Genomic DNA, 18,448 nt, shown 5'->3' on the forward strand with positions numbered 1-18,448 from the left:
GGTGACAGATGAAAACCATTAGCTAGGTTTCAGTCACCATTGAGTGCAACGGTGAGGGAAAAGGAAGTTTACATTTGCTTTCCGTAAAGGGGTTAACCCGACGGAAACCTCTGGCGGAACCCCTTAACGTGAACACAGGCTAAATGTGGTTGTTTCTGCAACAGGTATACGGATTTCTGCAAGTTCCCGTCAGATAAGTGGAACAGATTTTTAGTTGCAGAAATTTCTGCAACAAAATCTGCCACCTGTGATTGCACTCTGAGGGTACGTTCTCATGGTTCGTTTACGCTGCGTAAAAGTACGCAGTGTATCCAACCTAGAATCCACAGGGAATTCCGGACAAAAAAAAAAAAACACACCAAATCGTGGTGCAGATTTTCAGTTAGGATTTCCGCTGTGGAAAACAGTGCTAGCAAGGGAAAAAGCCAATACTTACCCCCCGGGCGTTGTCATAGCGAAGTGTCCCTTTATCCTCTGTGCAGCCCGGCCTTCTTTGATGACTATGCAGCTTATGTGACCACTACAGACTTCAATAATTGGCCGCAGCAGTCACGTGGGATGAAACGTCATCCCAGGAGGCCAGGCTGCACGGAGAACAAAGGATCACCAGAGCAAACCCCCCCCATGACCATCTGTTCGGAAATGGACCAGACAGACCCTTGTGAAGACCCTCCCTTCAACATAGACTCTAGGGCAAACACCCCCCAGGCCCCCATTTAATACAGACCCCAGACCAGCCATTCACAGAATGGACTAGAGACTCCAGAGCAGACACCCCTATCAAGACAGACACAGATCAGCCTTTCACAGAACGGACCAAAATCGTCCAGCCCTACTTTGTTCATATGCCAGTTCCATAATTGCTCATAGAAACTTCTATAAACAGAAGTGCTGGGGGATCTTTGATAAGTCACTCCTCATTGCATCTGTATCCACACACCATTTAAAAAAGGGTTGCCCAAGCACGGACAATGGATGATCTTTCCACAGGATAAGTCATCAGTGTATGATCGGTGGGGGTCCGACACACGGACTCCGCACCGATCTGCTGCACCGGATGCCTCTTCGCGCCGGATGTCCATGCCGGAAGCAGATGGTTTTAGTCATGGAATAGCGGCAGAGCTGCAGGAGCTGAACAGAAGAGACGCGGCTCTGAAGCATGGCCGCTATGCAGTGATCGGAGCTATCTGCCTCAGGCTACGAATACTGCATACCCTACATAACATCTGGCACACGGAGCAGCTGATCGGTGCTGGGTCCGTGTGTCGTAAACCCAATCAATCATATACTAATGACCTATCCTGTGGATAAGTCATCAGTTATTCGTGCCTGTACAACCCCTTTAACTACCACAAATTATTAATATTATTTGGGTCAGAAAAAGGGTTTCAAGAATCTTCAGAAATATATAGTGTTGGCATAAACACATTTTCAATACAACGACCCCAGATCACATTGATGAATTTCCTCATTGGTTAGACATTTTGGGTGGCAGAACGTCTCCTAGCCAACATGCACTGAAGAAGTAATATAATGACATACCTTCATATCGGGATGGTTCTGGCACAGCCGATGTAAACTGTGAAGCAATTCCAATCGCTTTCCTACGGAACTGGTGGCGAAAAAAAAAGGAAGTGTTTAAAAAAAAACACGATCAGTACGATGCCTGGACGGACCCCACTGACAAACAGGTCCGGGGTAAGAGAGAGACAGAGAGAGAGAGAGACAGAAAGAGAGAGACAGAGAGAGAGAGACAGAGACAGAGAGAGAGACAGAGAGAGACAGAGAGAGAGAGACAGAGAGAGAGACAGAGAGACAGAAAGAGAGAGACAGAAAGAGAGAGACAGAGAGAGAGAGAGAGACAGAGAGAGAGAGACAGAGAGAGAGAGACAGAGAGAGAGAGACAGAGAGAGACAGAGAGACACAGAGAGAGAGAGAGAGACAGAGAGAGAGAGACAGAGAGAGAGAGACAGAGAGAGAGAGACAGAGAGACACAGAAAAGCCGACACTTCAGAAGAACTACCCTGAACGGCCGACGTAAAAACACTATACGCCAGTCGTTAAAAGGGGTTAAAAACAATGCAGAAATAATAAATAACAAAAACAAAACAAAGAAACAAAAAAACTAGAAGCAACAACTAATTTTACCTGATCATTTCCTTCAAATAGTCTTCTGTGAGGTACTGAAGTGTTGATCCCTTTATTTCATTTTCTAGGGGACGAACAAAAAAAAAATAAAAAAATAAAAAAAATGGTAAAAAGGTCATGTTGAAAAAACAAAACAAAAAAACACCACATGCCTAAAATAAAGATGTCTGAAAGGACCTTTATGCAGAGTACTATAGAATTTAAAAGCCAGTTCGATCAGTAGTCAGGCAACAAAAACTTCATAGACAGCAACAAAAAATAACCTAAAACGTTTGATGCCAGCAACAAATTTCTAGGTGGATTGGCCTTTCCTTACCCTCATCTGATCAAGTGACATTCAGCTAGTCTGGTTATGTGTATGTGCGAGAAATATATATATTATTTAAACCATTTTTAAAACCCACCAGGGGCTCCAGGAGAAATCCCTGGCCAGAGCATTGCCAGCACTCTGGCTCAGGATTCCACTCCAGGAGTAGGTAACCCCTGACCTCACCATCCACATATGGATATATGAACATGGACGTCAGGGGCTACTCCTGGAGCGGAATCCCCGGCCAGAGCGCATGCCGACGCTCTGGTAAAGTATTCCGCTCTTAGAGGGAGCCCCTGACATCACGGTCCATAAAGGACAGAGCCACCAGGGGCTCCCTCTAGGAGCGGAATCCCCGGCCAGAGGGATTCTGCTCATACAGGAAGCTACAGTGGCGGTTTCTACAGGGGGGTGCTGTGCCATCTACAGGGGACACTATGGCGCTGTCTACATGGGCACTGTGGCGCTATGTGGGCACTATGTCACTTTATATGTGGGCACAGTGGTACTATGTGGGCACTATTTACAGTGTGCACTGTGGCACTATTTACATGGGGACTGTGGTGTTTTCAGGGGGTTGGGACCAAAAAAAAAAAACCCCGTCAAATTAAATCCATCCGTTTTTGTTTACGGCCACGAAAAAGGGATGGCAAACGGCCATTAAAAACGGACAGACGGACTGTAAATGGATGAAGATTTGTAGACACACTGATGCACAATGGCCATGAAAAACATGTGAATGTAACTTTATGTAAGAGTGCTATAGACATGCTCTGTGTTCTGTGCAGGGAGGGGAGCTGTGTCCATCATCTATTATCAATGGTGGATCCTGGGTTATCTGCCTCTAGCTGTGTTGGTTATTATTCAAATCCATTACGTAATCAATATTAACCCCTTCCCTCCACAGCAATTTTTGGGATTTTCATTTTTTCCTCCCCACCTTCCAAAAAAAGCCATAACTTTATTATTTTTCTGTCTACATAGCCGTATGAGGGCTTGTTTTTTGCATGAGGAGTAGTAGTTTTTCGGGGCACCATTTATTGTACCACATAATGTACTGGGAAACTGGACAAAAAATCTTTGTGGGGTGGAATGAGAAAAAAAATTCCCTCCATTATTTTTTTGGTTTAATTTTTACTATGTTTCCCGTGTGGTAAGCACGACATGTTAATTTTATTCTGTGGGTCAATACGATTACAATGATACCAAATGTATCTATTTTTTTTAATGTTTTACTACTTTTACAAAGGAATTTTTTTTAAATTAAATTATTAAAAATTGTTTTGGGTCGCAATATTCTTAGCTATTAACCCCTTAGATGCCGCGATCAAAAGAGATTGTGGCATCTTAGTGGTTTCCAGGAGATCGGCATCGCTGCGATGTGGTCGCAGGGATGCCGATCGTTGCTGTGGCAACCGGAGGCCAACATTTGATATTATTGTAATGAAGTTTGGCAATAAACCCTCAGGGGAGTATTTTGAGCATACCAGCAGTGTCTGTGTGTTATTTCTCCTCTTTTGATATATATCTGTATGAAATCTCCTGATTAGGATGCTGGATAAAGTTCCTACCATGAGTGTCTGTTCGAACACTCGTCTAAATGTCAGTCTAATATATATTTTGAGCCATTGACTTCCACGAGACCAGTAAAATCCCAAACAGAACTACCACCAAGCAAAATCTGCGCTCCAAAAGCCAAATGGCGCTCCCTCCCTTCTGAACCCTACACTGTGCCCAAACAGCAGTTTACATCCACATATATGGCATCGCAGGCTTAACAGGCTATGGAGGTATTTGTTTTCAGTGGCACAAACTGGGCGCAACATATTGTGCACTAAATTGGCATAACAGTGGAAAATTGCTATTTTCAAAAAGCAAACACTTTGCACCATCCGCTGGGCACTAATTTCTAATGTAAAATCACCTGTGGGGTCAAAATGCTCACTACACCCCTTGAAATGCCCTAAGGGGTGTAGTTTCCAAAATAGGGCTCAATACTTGGGGGTTTCTTTTACCATTTGACCTCAGGGCCCTGCAATTGTGGGCCAATGCTGCGAACATCACCAAAATAGGCCTCAAGTGATTACGGGCACGGTCGTGTGCATGGGGCCTTACTAAATACCAGAGCGGGTTGTTCTTCTTAATGACTACAGACTGACAAATTTGTTTATCAGCTTAACAAAGTCATATTTACTGGAACGTGAGGTTAGGAAGATATCCCCTTTAGGAGTACAATTGTCTTTGGTTTGATACCAAAAGCGTACAACATTTCTAAAAATTTGATCAATAGAGAAATAGATTTATGTTCTGTAGATTTTTTTATTTTTATTTTGTGTTTTAGTACTTATGCACAATAAAAACATTTTTTAAAGAAAAAAAAAAGTTTGTGTCGACAAAATTATAACTTTTTTATCTGACAGTTGTATGAGGGCTTCTTTTTTGCGGTACAACTTGTAGTTTTTATTAGTATCATTTTAAGATACATATGACTTTTTGATCTCCCTCTATTACTTTTTTTGGAAGGCAGGATGAACAGAAAACAGAAATTAATTTTTTACGTCTTTTGCAAGTTAACCGCTTAAGGACTAGGCTGTTTTACAGCTAAATGACCAGAGAAAATGTCACAATTTTGCGCTTCTTTAGATGATTATAACTCAGCAGGTGAATAAAGTTCATCTTTGAATTTTACACTCTTTTTAAAGGACAGATAGGGCTTTGTTTTAGTGGCATTTGTCAGTATCGATCATTTTTATTTTTTTCTCTAAAGCGGGCAAAAATTGGAAAAAAATGCAAGAATGTAGCAATAGCAAATCAGTTTATGCTAGCATTTTTCACACACAGTATAGACCACGGACAAAATTAATGTCCTTTCACATTCTTCCACTTCTCCCGTGCATGGGCATACCAAATATATGTGCTTTATTCACTGTGCGGGAATGTGCCAGGGCTTGGCATAAAAAGGAGCCTTTTTGGCCCAGGAATTCTGCACTTGATTTTATAGCAGCATACGGTTTTCTGGGGGGCCTAATGCTTTTGAAACACCCCATAAATTACTTCATTCACACAAGTAGACCCCACAAGATTTTCTTCAAGGGGTTTATCATATTTTTAGAAAGTCCAGTTTTCGTCTGAAAGTTTCTTTTTTGGCAAATGCATCAGTTTATGCCAGCATTTTTCACACATAGTATGGACCACGGACAAAATTCATCTCCTTTCACATTCTGCCACTTCTCCTGTGCATGGGGATACCAAATATGTGTGCCTTATTTATCACATGGAGATGTAGGAGGGCGGACGATAGAAGAAGCTTATTTCACAAGTCGCGTTTTTTCAAAGCTGGTTTTCCAAAACTCAACAGAGTTTGTTTTGCGGTGTATTAGGGGCTGTTCACATCTGCGCCGGAGGGTCTGTAAGGCCGGGTTCCCACATAGCGTAAACGCTGCAGAATTACCGCAACAGGAATTGTGTTTGGAAATTCCGCAGCATTTACAGTAGCAGCAAAGTGGATGAGATTTAGAGAATCTCACGCCCACGCTGCAGAAAAAACCTGCATCTAATTTTATGCTGCGTTTTGGTTGATTTTCCGTTGCGGGTTTTCCCCATTGAATTCAGTAGGGATTTCAAATCCTGCAAAAGAAAGCCGAGTGTTGTTACTTTTTTTGCGTCCGGACTCCTGGGATGACGTTACAACCCATGTGACCGTCGTTGCAGCCAATCACAGGCTACAGCGGTCACATTGGTTCTAGAGTCATCCAGGAAGGCTGGACCGGACCGCACAGGAGGGATGCGTCGCCATAACAAAGACCTACGTAAGTGCGAGTGTTTTTTACCGCTGCTTTTCGTAGCGGAAAATACGTCCAAAGAAACGCACCACATCGTGGTGCGATTTTTCGGACGGAATGTACTGCGGGTTCCAGGTTGGACACGCTGTGTCATTTTTATGCAGCGCATCCGCCTCATGAGAACTTGGCCTTAGGTCCTCTGCCGCAGACATTACCGGAAACACGCCAGCGGAAATCTGACGCAACCCATTAAAAAGTCGTTGGGTTCCGTCAGCCGCAGGTGGTGTCCGTGTTGGAACCGTTGCGGGCGGCATTTCCTTGTTCTGCTCCTCTGACCGAGTGTAACAACGGAATGCCCTGACACAGATGTGAACAGGGCCTTATGCTGTCAGTGTAAGACAGACAGGGCCCTAATAGGCATACACTGCTAGGCCCCCGGCAGCCATTAAAAAACAATCGGCAATGGCGTTGCCGCACAGCTTAGTATTGTAACACGTGACTGTAGTCAGAGCGGGGCTATTGGTGTGTAAGGCTGGGTTCACACGAGCACATTACGTCCGTAATGGACGGAACGTATTTCGGCCGGAAGTCCCGGACCGAACACAGTGCAGGGAGCCGGGCTCCTAGCATCATAGTTATGAACGATACTAGGAGTCCCTGCCTCGCTGCGAGACAACTGTCCCGTACTGAAAACATGATTACAGTACGGGACAGTTGTCCGGCAGCGAGGCAGGGACTCCTAGCATCGTACATAACTAGGATGCTAGGAGCCCGGCTCCCTGCAGTGTGTTCGGTCCGGGATTAGCGGCCGAAATACGTTCCGTCCATTACGGACGTAATGTGCTCGTGTGAACCCAGCCTAACACAGCCATTGCCCCGCTCCTGACAAGCGTGTGCACGGTCAGCATGAGGGGACAGTAGTCCTGCGGGGAGGCCGGGACACCTAGTGTCATACAGAACTATGACACCCGGCTCCCTAAACTGTGTTCAGTCTGGGAAATGTGGCCAACGTGTGGTACGTAGATCACGGACCGAACAGTTGTGTGACTAACGCCTCGTGCAGATGACAGTGTGCGCCGGCCGAGTCCGGTCAGTGATGTGTGGAAAGATTTTAATTTCAGTTTTTACAGACCCCGTTCACCCGCTAAAGTGAATGGGTCCGTGAACACTATCGGATTCCACTCGGATGACGTTAAAAATGGCCCAAGTGGCACATCGGTCGTGTGCAAGTGGCATATGCCTAATTCTGATCCCTGTCATTAGAGCAGGAGTTCAGCTGTCCTCAGGCTGTCAGACACCCGTGCCGGGCCTGAACAGGTGTATGGTGGTCATTAAGGGGTTAACAACTGGTTTAGATACTTATTGCAGACAAGACGTCATGGCGTGGAGCAAAAGGGGGCACGGCCTAGTAGAAAGGGCGTGGCTTATAGTGAGCCCCGATGTGTAGTGTGCCTGTAGCTGTTTTAGTACTACAACTCTCATCATTCTCCGCTGTACAGGCTCTATAGCCTGCATTACCTCTAAATATCTCCTGCAGGTCTCCAAGCCCCTGCTCCTGGAGGAACAAACACACGTCCTCCACATCCCAGAGCTTGTAGTCCTCGCGCGCCTCCTCACACCGTTTCTTCACCGATTTCTCGGGGGTGACAGAGCAGCCCTCCTGCATCGGAGAGCCCTCGCAGCGGCCACGCTTCTTGCAGCTCATTCTCGGTGGTGTGGAGCAGCTGTGATGCGGTAGAACACAGACATGAACCCGGCAAATGACGTCCATAACAAGACCCCGCCTCAATTACCTCAGAAACCAATGGCGGCGGGCACACTCCTCCACTTGTATCTGCGTAGAGGCGGAGGGGGGAGCGGCGTCTGTGACACCTCACACTTATTGGGGACTCACAATTATTGGGACGAAGAGGCGTGTTTAGAGGCCGTGGTCCCTACCACGATACTTATATAGGATACTGCCCGTAGGCGGCGCTCTTCTACTTCTGCAGAATGGCGGCAATTTGAAAGCTATGGGCGCCCAGCCCTGTAATGTAGACCGGCAGCTTCTGAGTCAATCTAGTCAATTACAACTAGAGAGCGCGGGTGACCAAAAGCTGATCACGAGATATTCACTGTGTATGACAAACAGTTGTGTGTTATTGCCAGACTATTAGGCTTGTTTGCTTTGGTTTTGTTTGTTTTTAAAGTCTATTTTAACGTTGATGATCAGGGTATTTTTTATGTTTTTCCATCTTCGCATTCCAAGAGCTATAAATTTTATTTTTGTGTCGACATTTACGCAGTTTACCGTGTGGTATAAATAGCATAATAATTTTATTCAGCGGGTCATTACAATTGCGACGATACCAAATTTCTATGGTTTTCTTATGTTTTACTACTTTTACACAGTAAAAACTTTTCTTTTTCAAAATTGTGTTTTTGTGCCTCCATATTTCAAGAGCCATAACTTTTTTTATTTCTACGCCGATGCAGCTGTATGAGGGCTTTTTTTTGCGGGACGACTTAGGCTGGGTTCACACGACCACATTAACGTCCGTAATGGACGGACGTATTTCGGCCGGAAGTCCCGGACTGAACTCAGTGCAGGGAGCCGGGCTCCTAGCATCATAGTTATGTACGACACTAGGAGTCCCTGCCTCTCTGTGGAACTACTGTCCCGTACTGAAAACATGATTACAGTACGGGACAGCGAGGCCGGGACTCCTAGCGTCGTACATAACTATGATGCTAGGAGCCAGAGTTCGGTCCGTGACTTCCGGCCGAAATACGTCCGTCCATTACAGACATTAATGTGGTCGTGTGAACCCAGCCTTATAGTTTCTATCAGTATAATTTGAGTGCATGCGACTTTTTGATCTCTTTTTTTGAAGTCAAGATGAACAGAAAACAGCGGTTCTGGCATTATTATTTTTTATTTTTTTTTACAGCATTCGCCAAGCAGGTTAAATAAGAATAGCTTGATAGTTACGGACGCGGCGATACCAAATGTGTGTAACTTTTTTTTTTTTTACTATTTTTCTTATAATAAAGCATTTTGTAAGGAGAAAAAGTGTGTTAATTTTTTTCACTTATTAATAACTTTATTAAACTTCTTTTTTACTAGTCCCACGAGGGGACTTCACTATGCGATCGTCCGATCACTTTTATAATACAATGCAATACTTCTGCATTGCAGTGTATTACTGCCTGTCCGTTTTGAACGGACCGGCATCTGCTAGATCATGCCAGAGGCACAGCCAGCAGGCATCCAGTAAGACACTGGCTCCCTGCGATCCCATAACAGGGTGAGAGGGAGCTCCCTCTCCAAACCCACTTCGATGCGGTGCTTGCTATTGAGCTCCGCATCTAAGGCCTTATTCACACGAACGTAAATCACGCGCGTCGCACGGACCTCTGTTAATGAATGGAGCCGTTCAGACTGTCAGTGAATTTCACGCAGCGTGTGTGCGCTGCATGGAATTCATGACATGTCCTATATTTGCCAATCACGCACCCATTGAAGTCAATGGTGCGTGCAAATCGTGCTCGGCCCACAGAAAACACTTCCAGGTGCCACGTGTGATTCACGCAACAGCAGTAAAAGAAATGAATGAAAAGTACCACGTGCTTTTCTGTTTGTAAATAGAAAACCAGAGTGTCACCATGATACTGGCTGCACGGAAATCACGCACCGGTGCACCATATGCTGATGTCACACCGACCTTTTGCGTGCGCAAAACGGACACGTCCATGTGAATAAGGCCTAAGGTGTTAAAGGGCGATGCCCCAAGTTTTCAGCTACATCTGGTAGCTGAGAACGAAGTTTTAACAGCCCCCGGCGCCGCAGATTTATTCTGATGCAGCGTTGTGAAAAGGCATATGCATCAAAATAAAGCCAGTTAGTGGCGGCCCTAAAAAGGCGTATTGGCGGTCACTAACGGGTATTTTTCTGTAGCCAGCTTTGGCCACGTTCAGTGTTATCAGATGGACATTGCATACATTTATATCTGCCAAATTACAAGAATAGTCTTTTGGGGATTTTTTTATTGTTTTTTCTTACATACACATACAAACAAGGCCTTACAATTGCAATTTGCTAATTGTTACATGTGAACGGGTCTCGAGGCTAGATTCACGCACACGTTCCACTGTGTTTTTAGGGTCAGTGTGTCAGTGTTTTGTTTTTTTTTAAATAAATTTTTTCTTTATGGCTGGGTTCCCACGTAGCATAAACGCTGCGGAATTCTGTGTGGAAATTCCATAGCATTTACAGTAGCAGCAAAGCTGGCGGAGTCGTTGCTTTTCTGTTGTGGGTTTTAACCATTGAACTCAATGAGGAAGTAAAACCCCCAAAACAAATAGTCGAGTGTTGCGATTTTTAAAGCAGAGCCGCAACAAAAAAAAACCTTTTTAATTAAAATTAATTAAAGAGCTTCTACTTAAAGGGGTTTTCCCATAAGGCACCTTTATAACATCCACAGGATATGTCATATAGATGCGGGTCCCGAACATGGTCCCCTAAACCCAGTTCTAGCTGAGCTACGCTGTTTGCCTAACTCCCATAGTAATCAATGGCAGTTACAGCAGCAGCGTAGAATGCGAGCTACGAGGTATCCGTAACCACTGCTCAGTTCTATGGGAGTTACGCGGTTTCCCCAACTCCCGACCATGTAATCAGGAAGTGGCCGGGAGGAAACGTGCGCACAAAAAGCTAGAACGGGGTTTAGGGGACTCCGTTCTAGAGATAGGTGCGGGTCCCAGAGGTGAACCCCTTTTAATGTCAGATATATCAGCAACGTATTCCACACCACTTTATAAACAGTGTCATCATTTACTGTTCCTAGTGAGGCTCATAATATAAATCTGTATGTTTTTAGGGTGTGGGAGGAAACCCACACAAAAGACGAGGAGAACATACAAACTCATACCTCCCAACCGTCCCAGATTCAGCGGGACAGACCCGCTGTCCCGGGTGGCCGGGGGTATGTCCTCCTGTCAACTGTATCTGTATTTTTTTGATGAATACACAGCATTGAAACTTTTGCAGTGGAAACGCTGCGATTCCGCTGCAAAAGGCGCAAATAAGACATAGCCTTTTTTTTGTGTAAGAGGAAAAAAAAAAAAAAAAGTATATTTCCCCCAGCCATTGTCCCAGCGACGCTTTCTTCTGTTAATTCAAGCCGGCCTCCTGGGTTGATGTTTCAACCCATGTCATCCTGCAACGTCATCCCAGGAGGCTTGACTGCACCGTCAACAGATGGACGTGTTGCCATGACAACAGCCCGTGGCATGTATAGAACGGAATTCAGGGTAACGAAGCACTGGCGTTTCTATGGAGTTTAAATTCGATTTAATAGTTTCCATAGCAACAGCCCGACAGACCTATTCTGCATTGTAGTCCACCAAAGGAATTTTGTCTGAGGGAGGTAGATCCATCTAGCTTTTAAGATGATGTTTTTATAGTGGACTAGAACGGAACTAGACCCACTTTACTGTTGGCAGTCTAGCTCAAATATGGCTTCTCTGATGGTGGTCAGCGGCTTTGGAAGCAAATTCCACAAAAACCTGGTAAAAACTAAAAACTTATTCTCCAAAAAGTAACAGTAAGAACTTATGCCAATAAAACTACTTTCCCACCCAGGAGAGATAAGGAAGCAGTAAAATGTTTAACGTGTGCTGCCATGTCCACTTTTAGGGGTAATGCATGCGGACTGTTTACGGCTTCATTATACCAGTAAGGATCGTACGTTAAACGCCATAAAAAAGAAAAAAAAAAAAAACTAGTTGACTTTTCATCAGGGTAAGGGAGGAAAACCTTGCACAATGTGCGTCAAAGTCAGGTAGGATAAATAAAAACGCCTAGAGCATTATACATACCTGAACAGTCGTCTGTTGAAAAAACACAAGTTGTAGCATTTCATGAAAGCTGCGGACTCCGTCACACCGGCCTTTCTGGGACTGTTCATTGCAGTGTTACTGAAAGCATGCAGAATATTCACGTGAACTCGTTCTATTAGGGCACCATAAGTCAAGGATAAAAACGTGTCGACAAGTGAATAGAAGGGGAAATTTTTTTTTTTCTCAATCCAATACCAGTCTGCCAGACGTTTCTGCATCCACATGTAATTGCCACATACATGGGGCCTAAAACTTTCCTTGTGGCCAGCGGCCGAACAAAATATCTTCTAATGCGGATAACTTGCGAGCGTATAGACCGATAAAAGAAGTAGTTATGTAGAAAGGAAATTTATGCCATAGTCCGCATTGCCTTTATTGGCTGAGCAGCTGGACAACATTTCATACTGATCTTCAGAGGGATTATGGACGTGAAGTAGTGATTGTGACGAAGACATTTTTCTACTTTTGTGATTTTTGTTAACTATGGTTTTGGGATCCATTTATCATCAAATTAGGCACACTTCACTCGCACTATTATATATATACACACACACTATATATATATATATATATATATATATATATATATATATATATATATATATATATATATATAATCTCACACACACACACAGAACAGAGGACAATAAAGTGAAGCAAGGATAAAAGTTTATTGTACATATATACAAAATGTGTGCAAATAAAACATTGTGTATTAATGTACACAAATACATAGGATGTGTAGATGCTACACAACATTGTCTAGTTTAAAGTGGACCAAATCGCCTATGCAAAGTGCTGGCAGACATTTTTCATTTGTACTAATTCAGAACAATATTCAGTAGTTTATTAATATTGTAGGAACCACTAATGCTTAATTTAGGAATATCAATAGGACTGTCAATTATGACAATGGTTCCTGGCACATTGATAGGCTGCAAACATACAAAAACTGCTACACACTGTATATCTTTGTTATGCATCTTAAAAACTGTAAATATTAGTTAAAAGCTGCACTTAAAAACAGCTACGGCTTTGTTTTCAACAATAAAAAGTGGAACCATTAATACACTGATTTTCTTACCAGATGAGAGTTGGCCGAGCTTATTATTGCTACGCTGAAGAAGCAAAGTTTTCTATAATACAATATTACAATTATAAATCACAAGAGCACAAGTTGCTAACAAGCTTAAGGCCAGGTTCCCAGGGGACGGATACGATGTGTAAAAACCAGGCAGCGTATTGGACCTGGAACCCGCAGTACATGCGGTCCAAAAACCACACCACATTGTGGTGCGTTTTTTCGGAAGGAAATCAGCAGTAAAAAACGCTCATACTTACGTAGGCAGTTGTTATGGCGATGCGTCCCTCCTGTGGAGTCCAGTCCGGCCTCCCTGGATGACGCTGCAGCGGTCACATGGGATGTAACATAATCCCAGGAGGCCGGCCCTCTGACGTCATCCAGGCAGGCCTCCTGAGAGGACGTATCATCCCATGTGACCACCGCTGCAGCACGGTCACATGGGATGCAACGTCATCCCAGAAGGCCGGACAGCAGGAAGAAGGAGAGCGTTCTGGGTATGATTTTTTTTTTTCCCCAGTAGTTGCGATTTTTGCACTGTAATCCCTGCGAATACGCCGCAAAAGTCCCAACACTTGGCTTTTTGTTGCAGGTTTTGCATCCCCATTGAATTCAATAGGGGAAATCCAGCAACGCAAAATCAACAAAAACGCAGCATACATTGACATGCACTGGAATTAAATTCAGCACCGCAGGTCAATTTGTTAACGTTTGCGCAATGTTTTTTTTTTCCCCGCAGCATGGGCATGAGATGTGATGTATCGAATCCACTTTGCTGCTACTGTAAATGCTGCAGAATTTCCATACACAATTTCATTGCGGAAATTCCGCATTACCCATCTCAAATACAGATCAACAGAAATAGGTGCAATGTGGTTAGTGAAGGACAGGAAGCGTCCTTTGAAACAATTCTACATGATGCACAGCGTATTAAGCAACCTTTTAAAGTGGGTTATATAAAACAAAACTTGTAAAACGTAGTATCAGAACATAAAAAACCCCCAAAAAAACCTAAAAATTGCTACAATGCCGCAAACAGCATTCAGATTGCAGAGACTTAAAAATAAACCAATACGGCACGCAGCTATGGAACAGTGCATTATACATTGAAATGGCAAAACGACAACCGCTAACGGATCGCCCTCTCGCTCACAACATCCTGGAGCCGTTTTATTAATACGTCGTCGTTTTCAGTACACATCCTCTTCGCAGGAGATTCTGAGTCGCTGTCTATGGTTATTGCGCGTTTGCGGCTCCTATGGTCTTGTTTAATCATGCTGTTGATATCTTCTAAGCTCTAAAATTACAAGAATGAAGTCAGGATCAACAGACATCATAAGTTACAGCCAGATTAACCAGCAGATACATTGTTTTTACGCTTGAGATCCACCCAAAACTAAAATTTCCCATGTGTCGCATCCAGTCTCCAACCTGATTATTTGCGGCTTCGATCACTAAATATCATGCTAGGGCCGTTGCATAGCAATAGTATGAATCAGACTTCAGTGAAATGCTATTTTTTTTAAACTTACTGGTATTTAAAATTGTATAAATTATGTTGGCACATGGGCAATTGGGTATTAATTCAGGGTCGACGGGCCACGGTGTGTGACAGGAGGTCAGCGGGACTGAACTCCTCCTTTCATTCCATACTGGTGGGAGATGTGTGTCAGTAAGGAGCGCATGGCCAGGAAGGAAGGAAGGGAATGACCAGTAGGTAGTGCTGACGTCTCTCAGTTGAACGGTTTGTCTTGCAGACAGCAGTTCGCTCCTGCCCAGCTGCTCCACTACGAGAATGTAGGGCTGGCGACAGACAGACACACAGACAAGACTAGCGTGTCTGCTTGACACAGGCACCGTGTACCTGCAAATGCAGCGTTGTCTGTGCAGACAGGCCCTACCCGGTGTGCTCCTATTCTCTCATCTCTCTGCACACTTCAGAGTAGTTTATGCAAGATGGAAACAGGGTAATTCTTAAAAACGCCACCTCTAAAAGGTGTACGTGATGTCTATTCCGAATCCTGACACTTCGGTAATGCTTGTGTGAGATTTACAGCACGGCAAGCGTAATCTTGCGAGATCACTCTGTAAACTTTCATTTAAAACGAGATTACGCTTGCCTTGCTGTTAATCACACACAAACGTTAGCGAAGTGTCAGGATTCTGAATACACATCCTGTCCTGGCTGGAGGTGATGCCCATTCATTGTCAGGACACTTCAGTAACGTTAATGTGTGTGTATGTGGCTGCACATAGTGATCTAGTAAGATCACGATGTGCTGAGTAAATGAATGGAGAGAAGTGTATGACTGATTGGTCAGCGTCATACACTTCTCTCCACAACTCCCACTTTGTCAAAAAGTAAAAAAACACGCCCAATTGGGCATTAAGAAAGTCTTTAGCATAAAGATAAAATCGTTCATAACTCCGTCAAAAATGATCGTTTTTCTAAATAAAAAAACTGCTGTAATCTACATTACATCGCCGATCATATGTAGAAGATAGGCCACTTATAATGTAGTGACAGAGCCTCTAACAAAAAACATCTGAAAATACGGAGCCGTTTTCAAGGGAAAACCGCATCTAATTTTCAGATGTTTTTTTAAGCAAATTTGCGTTTTTCGCGGCGCTCTTTACAGCCGCTTTTGGAGCGGTTTTTCTAGTTAATGAAAAACTGCTCCAAAAACGGCTGAAGTGACATGCACTTTTTCACGGCCGTTTTTCAAGACTGCCACGTAAAAAAACGCCCCGTCGGAACAGAACACTGTTTTTCCCATTGAAATCAATGGACAGATGTTTAGAGACGTTCTGCTTCCGATTTTTCGGCCGTTTACGGTCCGAAAACAAGCCGTGTGAAATCACAACTTATCCTGCCTGACGTATGGTCGCTTCGATCATCCCCCCCCCCCCGTGTGTTCTCCTAAATAAGCTTATAGAAAAGGCAGGGATGGTACTGACTATAGCTGCACATATCGCTATGCGGAGTCATCATGGGATTGATTAAATAGCATTAAAAAAAAAAGCTGGGTGAAATCTACAAATCAAGATGGCAAGTGAAAGACGTGTGTGTGTGTGTGTGTGTGTGTGTGTGTGTGTGTGTGTGTGTGTGTGTGTGTGTGTGTGTGTGTGTGTGTGTGTGTGTGTGTGTGTGTGTGTGAGAAAGTTGTCTTTCTGGTGGAGGTCTTAAGGATTTTGTTGTGTTTCAACTTAGGACGCCATAGTTACTCAACTATAAAGAAAGCCTAGGAGACTGGTTTGTACATGAACAAAATAAAAAACAAATAATTAGAAAGATTCTGAGCACGTGGTGGAAGTGAACGTCTATTACTATTGTTATAGTAAACTTACTTTAGAAGGACTTCCATTGAACTTATACAGAAGTGCTGTGTGTGGGGTGAGGCAGCTGGTGTTTTTATGTGGAGACACATAAATAGAGTGCTGCTGGGACACACGACGTGGCGACACTGCTTGTTGTTTGATGCTGGGGAATGGGGATAATGGAGGAGCTGCCACCTAAAAGGAGAAAAAGGGAAAAAAAACAATCCGTTACTCAGAAATCTTTTAATTCTTCCATTTATTGCTCATAATAATTAGGTCTGCTTAGTATAGTTGAAGTAGTTGTACCGATATAATGATTTTTTTTTATGGTCATTACATAGTTGACCATAGAATTGCAGAGTTGCCACAGTTTAAATGGGTGGCCATCCGCAGCTTCCCGTGTGATAGCAGCTGATCAAAGGGAGTTTCAGCAGCAGATTTGCTGCAGATTTTGCCTGCATTTTGAAAGCCAAAACCAGAATTGGATCCAGGAGAGCAGACCTATTAAAGGCCTTTCTTTATATATTCCTTCTGTTTAGGTTCCATTCCTGGTTTGGGCTCAAAAGTACATGCAAAATCTGTAACAAAACTGCACTGTGTAAGCAAGGCCTTAGGCTACAAGCACACGTTGCGTAATTTGATGTGGAAAATCTGCAGGTGTATGCACGTAATTCCGCAGCTAATATCACACCTAATGGTGCGGTTTCTTATGAGGTTTTAGGTGTGGTATTTACATTTTGTTGCGGAAATAGGTGCGGTTTTATGCTGCATATTTTGGTGCGTTTTTCTTTAAAGAGGCTCTGTCACCAGATTTTGCAACCCCTATCTGCTATTGCAGCAGATAGGCGCTGCAATGTAGATAACAGTAACGTTTTTATTTTTAAAATACGAGCATTTTTGGCCAAGTTATGACCATTTTCGTATTTATGCAAATGAGGCTTGCAAAAGTACAACTGGGCGTGTATTATGTGTGTTACATCTGGGCGTGTTTACTACTTTTACTAGCTGGGCGTTCTGACGAGAAGTATCATCCACTTCTCTTCAGAACGCCCAGCTTCTGGCAGTGCAGACACACAGCGTGCTCTCGAGAGATCACGCTGTGTCGTCACTCACTTCCTGCCCCAGGTCCTGCATCGTGTCGGACGAGCGAGGACACATCGGCACCAGAGGCTACAGTTGATTCTGCAGCAGCATCAGCGTTTGCAGGTAAGTAGCTACATCGACTTACCTGCTAACGCCGATGCTGCTGCAGAATCAACTGTAGCCTCTGGTGCCGATGTGTCCTCGCTCATCCAACACGATGCAGGACCTGGGGCAGGAAGTGAGTGATGTCACAGCGTGATCTCTCGAGAACACGGCTGTGTCTGCACTGCCAGAAGCTGGGCGTTGTGAAGAGAAGTGGATGATACTTCTCATCAGAGCGCCCAGCTAGTAAAAGTAGTAAACACGCCCCGATGTACGCACAAAATACACGCCCACTTGGACTTTTGCAAGCCTCATTTGCATAAATACAAAAATGGTCATAACTTGGCCAAAAATGCTCGTTTTTTAAAAATAAAAACGTTACTGTAATCTACATTGCAGCGCCTATCTGCTGCAATAGCAGATAGGGGTTGCAAAATCTGGTGACAGAGCCTCTTTAAACTGGTCAGATACAATTCACAAACGGAAACGCACGGAAATCTGCACAGTGTAGATGAGATTTCTTGAAAACTCGTTTACTTTGCTGGTACTGTAATACGCTGTGGATTTGCCGCATGAAAATACGTGGGCATTCAGCCTTAGGGCCAATGCACACATTGCGTATTACAGCGTATATGTACATATTATAAAGGCGTGCAATATAGAAATAAAAAAAAGTTTAAAAAGAATATATATCTCGGAAAACCCCTTTAAATAAGAATTTTGAGGCATAGATAACCTGAGAAG

General features: G+C 43.8%; 2 protein-coding genes across 4 annotated transcripts in view; both read right to left on the minus strand.

The window, feature by feature from the left end:
* Positions 1-8,263, minus strand: part of LOC142666767 (deoxynucleoside triphosphate triphosphohydrolase SAMHD1-like) — a 45,443-nt gene extending 37,180 nt beyond the window's left edge. The window contains exons 1-3 of the mRNA XM_075846951.1: positions 7,759-8,263; positions 2,149-2,212; positions 1,543-1,612 (exon numbers count right to left, since the gene is read on the minus strand). Of these exons, the coding sequence (XP_075703066.1) occupies positions 1,543-1,612; positions 2,149-2,212; positions 7,759-8,011 (387 nt within the window). The 5' untranslated portion in view covers positions 8,012-8,263. The remainder of the gene's footprint in view (positions 1-1,542; positions 1,613-2,148; positions 2,213-7,758) is intronic.
* A 4,509-nt stretch (positions 8,264-12,772) lies between these two features.
* RBL1 (RB transcriptional corepressor like 1) overlaps positions 12,773-18,448 on the minus strand; it is a 41,451-nt gene continuing 35,775 nt past the window's right edge. For all 3 annotated transcript variants that reach the window (XM_075846464.1, XM_075846463.1, XM_075846465.1), the window contains 2 exons: positions 16,550-16,714; positions 12,773-14,498 (listed from right to left, as the gene is read on the minus strand). In XM_075846464.1, the coding sequence (XP_075702579.1) occupies positions 14,331-14,498; positions 16,550-16,714 (333 nt within the window). In that variant the 3' untranslated portion in view covers positions 12,773-14,330. The remainder of the gene's footprint in view (positions 14,499-16,549; positions 16,715-18,448) is intronic.

This window comes from Rhinoderma darwinii, chromosome 13 (assembly GCF_050947455.1).
Source record: "Rhinoderma darwinii isolate aRhiDar2 chromosome 13, aRhiDar2.hap1, whole genome shotgun sequence".
NCBI lineage: Eukaryota > Metazoa > Chordata > Amphibia > Anura > Rhinodermatidae > Rhinoderma > Rhinoderma darwinii.